At 39.0% G+C, this 9,831-nt stretch overlaps 1 protein-coding gene across 1 annotated transcript; it reads left to right on the top strand.

The window, feature by feature from the left end:
* Positions 1 to 5,138: 5,138 nt before the first annotated feature.
* Positions 5,139 to 9,741, top strand: LOC101731974 (protein kinase C delta type-like). Its single transcript, XM_031902667.1, has 5 exons — positions 5,139 to 5,820; positions 7,871 to 7,980; positions 8,129 to 8,296; positions 8,870 to 8,961; positions 9,653 to 9,741. Exons 1-5 carry the CDS (start codon positions 5,505 to 5,507, stop codon positions 9,717 to 9,719), a joined length of 753 nt encoding a protein of 250 aa, XP_031758527.1. The 5' UTR covers positions 5,139 to 5,504; the 3' UTR covers positions 9,720 to 9,741.
* Positions 9,742 to 9,831: the final 90 nt, after the last annotated feature.

Raw genomic sequence — 9,831 nt, 5'->3', positions numbered from 1 at the left:
TCCAAGCACAGGTGGAACTGTCCAAAACCATGGACTCTAAAATGGCCAGGTTGGATTTTATTCAGATCATATGTGTTTCCTAGTAGTGCTGTGTAAATAAAGCTATACATACATTATCCATACATGCACTGAAGGCTAAATAGCATTATTGTCCTTGGTTGACCAATGGTCGAAGTGGTTAAAGAGTTGTGGTTCCTCTCACTTTCTTATTTGTGAGTCAATTCCTCCTGACAAGCCCATACATGGTCAAAGTGCCTGAGTGTATGGCCAACCTAGCTGTACATATGTTTCATGTATTATATAAATATGTCTTCCTTTAAAATCTTGAAGTGCAATATGCCTTTAAGGAGTTTATTTACTCATTAAATGCTGTTAATTGTCTGTCACAAGCTCTCAGTCTTGGCTCACAATACAGAGCTGCAAAACATTGTCTCTTTGCCATTAGCAGTGCCTAATACAATACTCAAATGCACTCTCCTAGTCTGGAAGTCACAGCTGTTGTTTTGTTCCTTCTCTCATACACTTGGTCGCACCAGAGTCTTTCTAGGGAAGCCAATTACATTTGCTGCTTCTTTAAAGGCACACTGTGTGAAATGGAATATTATAATTGTTTTATATGGTGATGCCAGCTCAGTGTTTTTCTGCCATTCTAATTAAAACTATAGACTCTTTCACGATGTGAACTTGTGGCCAGTTTAATGGAATGGGTTGGCATACAAACCTTGGAAATGTCCCTTGTATACATAAATACTTTTTAAACAGCGGAATAACAACTCTGCTAGGTCCCCTTTGCCCACACACCTTCTAGTGTTCACCACTTCCTGACCACTTGTAGATAAAAGTGTGGCTGGGGGGGGGGGCTTTCTTACAGCTATAGAGGAAACAGACCCCATGGTCCAGACCACCACTACGGAGTCTGCTCCCTCTATAGCAGGGATCCCCTAGCATTTTTTTTTTATCTGTGAGCAACATTAATAAGCATTAAAAAAAAAGTTCCTAGGGGACTGCTTATTTGGCAGCCCAATGCGTACTGACTACAGGAGGTTCTGTTCGACAGTACACGTAGCCTTTATGCCTTTAAAACCTGCTCCCAAGTCAGAAATTTAAAAATAAGCACCAGCTTTGAGGCCACTGGGAGCAACAGCAAAGAGGTTGGTGAGCAACATGTTGCTCCTGAGCCACTGGTTGGGGATGACTGCTCTATAGTTACACCACTGGTATCAAAGTCAGGGCTGTTTTAATAAATGGGCAAAAGTGGCATTAGCCCAGGCCCCACCAGGATAGGGGGCCCACTAGCATATTTTTCATCTGGGGTAACTTTAAGACCCCTCATTTTAATCAACTGAAAGATCATAGTTATTCTAAAATATTTGCCGTTCTTGTAGCATCACCATTTTATTATTTATCTACTCCCAGGGCTGTTGGTCCAAGGCAGCACACCTGGGGAACATGTCTACTTCAGTAAGCGCAGATCATGGCATTGACTCCCATACTATATTGAACGTCCCTTGCTTGAATGTTATTCTATCACAGGGGCCCACCAATTAAATTTTGCCCTGGGTCTGCCGGTACCTTAAAGAGGCCCTGTGAAGAGGCCGAAAGCATTTTGTAAACTGAAGGGTGTAAAAACAGCATAACTACAAAAACAAAATCAACTGCTATCCAAAGAATCAACTAATTTTTGTTTTTTTCCTTACGAAAAGTTCCTTAAGGAACGTACAAAAAACTGAGGAACCATAAGGGCAAAAGATAAATAATTACAATTTGCTCGGATTTCACTCTCGCTGCTCCTTTTTTGGAACCTGTACCATTTTCTCTGCTCCTCTATGTTTTCATTTGAGAAAGTGCCTTACTAGCTTTTAGGGATACCTAGCATAGGCACAAGCTTGTGTCACTGTAGCACCATCTTGTGGTAAAAAAACAAGCACCTTTTCTACTTTTAAGAAGATGCTGTCTGCACAAGAGAGAAAGTTGAAATCTAACTTACCACACGTTCTCTTTCCTTCTCAGTCCAATTGTCAGCACACAAATGGGCAATTCAACCCTTTGCCTATTAGGTGGGACACAAAACTGAATGCATTGGAATTTTAATAGAAATAGTTATTTAAATTGTGCTGGCAATTGGACTGAGAAGGAAAGAGAAATTATGGTAAGTTAACTGTCAAAGCAGAATGTTTCTACTAAAGGCTGCCTCCAGGGGAGGTTCAATGTCCAGTCTATAATGCCTGAAAAAGGTGTGAAGATTAGGCCATGAAGCAGCTCTGCATATCTGATCTATTGGAACAAGAATTTTTTCAAGAAGCAGCTGTAACTCAAGTATAATGGGCTCTGACAAATATAGGAGGTGAAGGTCATCTGCAATAAAATAATAAAAATGTCCAGAAGGTTTCTTTGATCCATCCTGCCATGAATAATCTTGAGTCTACCGAAGAAATAGTTAAAAGATTTTTGCCAGTATTGTATGCTGATCGCGATTTCTTTGAGACTTTGGGACAAGGTACTAGTAGCATAGCAAGAAGAGCCCACACCCTAAGGGACAGACTATCCCCTAGTTTCTTTAACAGTAAAAGTGGAGTTAAAAAACATTTTTTGGATGTAAAAGGGTGTTTTAAATGCGGCAATAGATGCTGTGTTACGTGCCAACACCTCAAAGTCTCAAGACAATTTCGATGGTTTAGTGACATGTCAAAAATGCAACAAACAATATGTAGGATGCACAATGCGGGCTCTGAAGGACATATTGGTCAAATTGTAATACTAAATATACAAGTAATGTCACTAGACACTTTGCAGAGTGTAACAATAGTGATAAAAAATTATTTTCAGTACAGGCAATTGAACAAATAAAAATTGTAAGGAGAGGAGGAGATGCCCTTACCCTTCTCCGTAAACGTGAAGTGTTTTGTATTTTTTTTATCTTCATACACGTATACCCTTAGGTTTGAATTTTACTTTTGATGTTACTTGCTTTGTGTGAGAAATGTATTGTTTGTATTTTGTGTATTTTCACTCTGTAATCTTGTGGTATGTATTTTTTAACTTTGGTAAAACTGACTTTTTACTGGATAGAGTTAACTTAATTAATGGAAATTTCTGCAATAGAGGGGCAGTGAGTTGCTCTACATTGATTGGTTTTACTTAGGGTGGGTGTGGTTATACCATGTATTTATAGATATACAAATAATCATTTTCTTTGAGCCTATCATTAAGTGCTGGATTAGCATGAAACGCGTCAGACATTGTACATGGGGTTTGTTTTAATGGGTTATAATAAAGATGTTTAATTTTAACTTTGATTGTTGCGGACTCAATCTTTAAATTGCATTACTTTTTCCCTTTTTTGATGACTAGAGGGCTGAGTCTGCATGCTTAAATTTAAATCTTATAGCCTTTTTTGCCTTTTTCTATTTTGCCTTTTTTTCAATATTTACTTCAAATACAACTAGAAAGGGTAGTTTGAGAACAAACCATGTTGGGTTGAAAAATGTGAAGTCATTGAATGAAATCTGTTTCACTGAATGATCTGATGTTGGCTCCACCCATTTTTTCTAACCTTGGACTACAGTTATGTAGTAAAAATCACTGTGCAAAGTTTGGGGACCCTGGTTTTAATAGTGTCTGAATGGCAGCAACTTAAATTTCCCTACTGAAAGTCAACAAGTAACATCTGATTGGCTGTTGGTGGCTCTGCCCACTTTTTTCTAACTTTGAATGGCAAATACCCAGTGACTAACTCTGGAAAGTTTAGCAACCCTGGCATTAATACTTAAATAATGGCATCGGTTTAAATATAAACCAATGAAATTTAACGGGTGGAAATGGATTGGCTGTTGGTGGCTCCACCCACTTGTTCTAACCCTGAATATGTAGTCAGCCAGCGACTGACTGTGCAACGTTCGGGAACCCAAAAATAAATAATGTGAGAAAGGCAGCATTTTAACTTTAAACAAAAAGTTTGGGGACCCTGGTGTTAATTCTGTGAGAATGGCAGCAGGTTGAATTTCCCCAGTAAAAGTCAATAGGTAAAATTTGATTAACTGTCGGTGGCTCCGCCTACTTTTTCTAACCGTGAATCCGCAGTCACCTGGTGCCTAACTTTGCAAAGTTTGGATCCCCCGATGTTATTACTGTGAGAATGGCAGCAGGTTGAATTTCCACCAAGTCAATAGGTAAAATCTGATTGGCTGTTCACAGCTCCGTCAACTTTTGGGCATCCAACAATCATCATATTTTCATTCATTCTGACCCCATGATTATGTGATTCAAGTTTAGGGAGTGTAGCAGTTCAATTTCCCCATAAAAGTAAATGGGTGAAATTTGATTGGCTGTTGTTGGCCCATCCCACTTTGGGGTCATCCAACAAATGTCACTTTCATTTGGGGTGATCCCATGATTATGTTATTCAAGTTTGGGGGGTGTAGCTTCAAAGCTGTAAGTGTGGCAGCAGTTTGAAAATCTTCCCTGTCAAAGTCAGTGGGAAAATTGGGGTGTTCGGGAAGTGTGGGGAGTTTGGGTGTTGTACCCCTAAAACTGTAGGAGGAGTAGCATTTAGAAAATGGGGGGCTCTAAGAATAAGAAGCGGAAGAAGTAAAAGCGGAAGAATAAGCTGAAGTAGAAGAACAGTAGGTTGGGTTTTTCTACCCAACACAATAAACCAAATAAACACAGCTTATTTTGTTAAAAAATCCTTTCTTTGTGAAAAATAGCACAATATTCTGTCACACAATGTATTTCTGGTGTACTGCTCACTCGTGCCCCAGTAGATTGTTAGCTCTTCTTCTTATAAACCTTATCCCCACATCAGTTCCACTATTCCATAGCCACTTAATCAGCAGCAAACTGGGTGTTGCACTAGTACAGACAGGCACAAGTGTGGCATGTATGTAACTGTAATGGGCACAATTCTGTACCCATGTTTCTGTCATTTCTATTTGACACTTACTGTACATGTGCATCATGTGCAGTCCCTAACTACAATAAACCAGATTAATAGATCCAATAGACCAACTGCAACTTAAATTGCACTTATATTCCCCTTCTTCACTGAAAGTCTCTATTAAGGCTCCTCTCAACATGATTCACATTAATATCCCTTCCCAGTGATGCAAAACTAGACTCCCGGGTCTTGTCTCTACAAACTTTACAGCATGCGTGCCAGTGTGCCAGTCCCTACTCTAGGCTGATACAGCCATGTGATGCAGTCATTGTGATGCATACTGGGATGCCAGAAGTGTCAGTTGGTCCAACTGCCTTTATCTCAGATCTGCCCAGGTCTTCAGACAGGTTGAGTGCGTTATTTCCGTGCGATTTTTTGGGTGAATTTAGAGCGACACGCCTTTGGATTGCGTTTGTAGGAGTCTACTCCTTACAAAATTTATTAAATAACATCGCCTCCAAACACTGTGGGTTCATTTAATTCTGATTAAATACCCATAAGTGTTATTTAGTGCAGGGATTGACAAGGAGGACCAACAGTCAATCCCATCAAACTCTCCAGCAACATCATGGAGAGAAAAACTTCCTGCAGTATTATCATCATAAGCAGCAGTGATTTGGAAGTAAATAGACAGGTAGGTATTAAATATAAGAACCGTGGCGATGGCGAAGAGGAAAGGGAGAAAAAGAGGATGAATCTTTCCAGTAACATCAGGAAGAGAAAAAGCAGCAGCAGTAGCAAAACTGACAACAGCAGTGACTGGGGAGTGAACAGTGAAGAAAAGTTTAAAAAGGAAAGTTTAAAAACTAGGAACAACAGTGATAGTGAGGAGGAAAGGAAGAAAAAGAGGCAAAAACTCTCCAGTGACATCAGCAGCAGCGCTGGTAAGTAAATTAAATTACAAATAATTAAACATTACAATTTTTTTTGCCAGGCTTGGATTTGCTGCAAAATTCCCCATTTTGCCATCTGCAAATCACATCCAGATTTTATTGAAAAACATTAAAAAATAATAACGTTAGCAACCATGGATAGACTATGGGTTTGGAGGCACCCTTCCTACCCAACTATTATCTATTTACTGAGCAGTAGTAAAATGTGTTTAAACTGAACTATGTCCAAAATATACCTCTCTGTGGTTATCCATTTATTTTTTTGTTTTATTACATTTCTCTCTATCATTAATAAGGAAATAGACTGGTTATTGCTATTTTCAGAACTGACGCACTATACCGTTGATAGATAATGATAACCGTAACTCTGATTTGTGATAACTTGTATCATTAAGACAACATTATCTAACTGTCACAAAAAAAAATATATGCAGCTTGATTCATGTAACGTGAAACATTTATTTTTGCCCACCTGGCCCCTGACCCACCCAACTCTGCCCCAAATCCACTCAAACCTCCTTTGTAGTAATTCCCTCCACTTTCATATGGGCCCCTGATTTCACTAAGTGACTCAAGTGATGAGAAATATATTGGAGATACAGTATATATGCAGGTATCGGACCCCTTATCTAGAAACCCATTATTCAGAAAGTTCCGAATTACGGAAAGGCCTTTCCATAATTTAGAACTTTCTGGATAATGGGTTTCTAGAGAAAATCTAGTGAAATCAGGGGCCCATATGAAACAAAGCAGCCTGGATTGCCAAGAAAGTGGAGGTAATTATTACAAAGGAGGTTTGAGTGGATTTGGGGCAGAGTTGGGTGGGTCAGGGGTATGGCCAGGTGGGCATATGGGACCTACATTTCCATACAGCAACCCTGTATATTCAAAACCACAAGATATGGACCACTTTAAATCCCCTTAATAATAAAGTGATATTTAAGTTAATGGTCACAATTACAGAATAACATCACATGCAGATTTTATTGATAAACATTTAAAAAGTACTTTCCATTCCCTAAAAACAAAAAGGACACAAACCCTTCAACATTAGGACAAGTTTCCTCAGTTGGAAAAATAAGTGCAATGCTAAATTTTTCAGAGTCATTAGTTCTTTATCATTAAAATGCTTTCTAAGCAGCCGGACGGTGCCTTACATGTGTGCAGTGAATACCTGTAGCAAGATAAGTTTAGATTATACATAACCACTGCACTAGAGTCTGCATGTTCAGGTTTATCTGGAGGGACCCATCTTCAGAACTAGAGACACGCTCTATAATGGAGAGCATGGATTTCTTTTTTCTCTGTAATAATAAAACGGTACCTTGTACTTGATCCCAGCTAAGATATAGTTAATCCTTATTGGAGCCAAAACAATCCTATTGGGTTTAATTACTGCTTAAATAATGTTTTTAGCAGACTTTAGATATATTTTTGTGATTTGTGGGTTTAATAAAGTTAACTAAACTCTTTCAATAATTGTAATGCACCATATGGCCCTTACCCCAGTCACCAGAAATCTTGGGGCAATTAAATTGCAATTAAATTTGAGGCCCAACACGACCAATGCAGCATGGTTAGAGTTCTAATAATATATATGTTAGCAAAGTACATTCCAACCCCAAATTCCCCCTGAAACAAGCTGACCTTCAGGGGTATCTAGAGAAGAAAATATGGATTATACCCAAATGTCACCCTAAATGGCCTTCAGTCTGATTCACCCCACCAACTACTACCCCCCCCCCCCAGAGGGTCCAGCACTACCATAGTTTGGTAATCACTTTACAGTATTTCTAGACTATAAAAACATCCTCCACAGGAATCCCCAGCACCTAACCTGGAAACCTTCACTATTAATATGTAAGGTCTGAGGAGTAGGCCCTCTTCACCTCCTGTACAGGTGGGGATTTGTTTTAAATATGTGTCTGTTTGATGTATATAACTTTTTATTGCACAGTGCTACAGTTAATTATATTAAAGATTGCTCTTTGTGGATGTGATAGCAGCCAAGTGAGATTAATAAAATATCTCCCCCCCCCAGAAGAAGGATGCAGCCAGAAGAGGCCCTGTGTTCAGGCCAGGAGGCCCCCCGCTTTGGACATCACAAGCTACACATTCCATCGTGTACTAGGAAAGGGTACATTTGGCCAAGTAAGTTACAGCAACATTATTGTATATAAACACAAAAGTCAGACATATCTGTTTTTTTTTGTCTACAAAAAAGTCATTATAGTGGCAGCGACATTGCCTCATAGCATCCCTAAGGAAATCCGTTTTTAATTATCTCTGCCTTTCATAGGTCGTGTTGGCCTCCACACCTACCAACAATCACCAAGTGGCTATTAAGGTCATCCCGAAGAAGTCACGGATGGTGAACAGAGAGAGCATTCTACGGGAGGCACGAGTGCTAAGGGTTGCAGCTGGGCATCCATACCTGTGCCATATGCATGCAGCCTTTCAAACACAGGTACTGTATAATATATTGCCATGCAATTTATTTAAAAACTTTGCTCTCTTCCATAGGTCAGTCACACACTTGTACATAGTGTGCAGATGCCATTTAGACTTTTTAGTACTGGCATGAGTGGATGATGAGGGGGTTATTATGATGAAAAGTGGGCACAGTGATCTGCCATTTCTCATACTTTGGGGTTGGGAGAGGGGCTATTAGAAATTTGTTTCCAGCCCTCCCCCCAAGAACATAGAGTCTTACTCCCTATCTGCCCAGGTTGAGATCATGGACAAACCCAGTATCATTGTGCCATAGGTGCAATGTGATCATTACGATAACGATATACAGCACAGGGGTAGGGAGCTAAAACTATACAGTCAATAGTATTCTGGTTTTATATATCTTTGTTTGCAAAGGAGTAATTATGATACCAGGGCCCAAGCACAGTTGCAGCTCCTATATGTATGCCCCTGTTTGTGCAATATGTACTTTGTTCTAAAGTAGCCATGTAGAAACCTACATTAAACTGTTCAGTACGATGCTACCTGCTCATCTGAGTCATTCTCTTCCCCTTTACCCTAAAACCAGAACTACGCATTCATCGCTATGGAGTTTGCCAGTAGAGGAAGCCTTAAGGATTTACTCACGAAGAAACACCACCTGAAAACCAGACAAGTGATGTAAGAAAATAGTACCTATGGCAGGCAGAAGGAACAAGTAGCATAAAAGACATATAATTTTTTTTTAAAGGTTTTTATTTTGCATTTTCAAACAAACAAAAATAAACATAAACAAAGGAAAAACAGATAAAATCTGTTTTATTAATCCTTTAGGCAAAATGAGCGGGTGCTACATAGGGTTGTACCTTGTATATTTCTCCAAAAGTTATGTGCACTCCAGCGTAGATCATGATGGATCTACGCTGGAGTGCACATAACTTTTGGAGAAATATATATATATATATTATTACACACAGTACAAACATAATTGGATCTATTTTATACTAGCACAAGCACCAGCAGCAGTTGATTAGCCTGAGCAGTTTCCATAGACTGTTCATAGAAATTTGACTTACTTATAGTAATACTGCTGCTTGGTCTTTTATGTATTTATTGCAGGTTGGAATAATCCAGCTAGGACACTTGCAGGGAAGTGTTTGTAGCCCTTAAAGAAAGAAAAAGGCAAAAGTCATATATGCTCCTGAAAAATGTTTGTGCAGTGGGTGGGTTTGGGGGTTGTGATTCACCTAAAGGATAAAATAATCACTTTGCTTAATTTCACCTGATTTCTCATATTCTTCAACAACAAATGATTCAGTATAGTTTATGTGTATTTAGTATAGGGGTAATAATATTATTCTTTTGTGAAAAGCTTCTACTCTGCGGAGATGGTGTGCGGCCTTCAGTATCTTCACTCTCGTGGAATTATCCATTCGTAAGTTAAATCTCTTGATTTGTTTTGTATTCTCCAATTTAAACAAAATGCCAAGAGAAAAGATGCCCTAAGAGTTCTTACACACTGGCATTGATATGATATATGTGTTAGTGAAA

This window comes from Xenopus tropicalis, chromosome 5, assembly GCF_000004195.4.
Source record: "Xenopus tropicalis strain Nigerian chromosome 5, UCB_Xtro_10.0, whole genome shotgun sequence".
Classification (NCBI taxonomy): domain Eukaryota; kingdom Metazoa; phylum Chordata; class Amphibia; order Anura; family Pipidae; genus Xenopus; species Xenopus tropicalis.
This window is presented reverse-complemented; position numbering and strand designations above follow the sequence as displayed.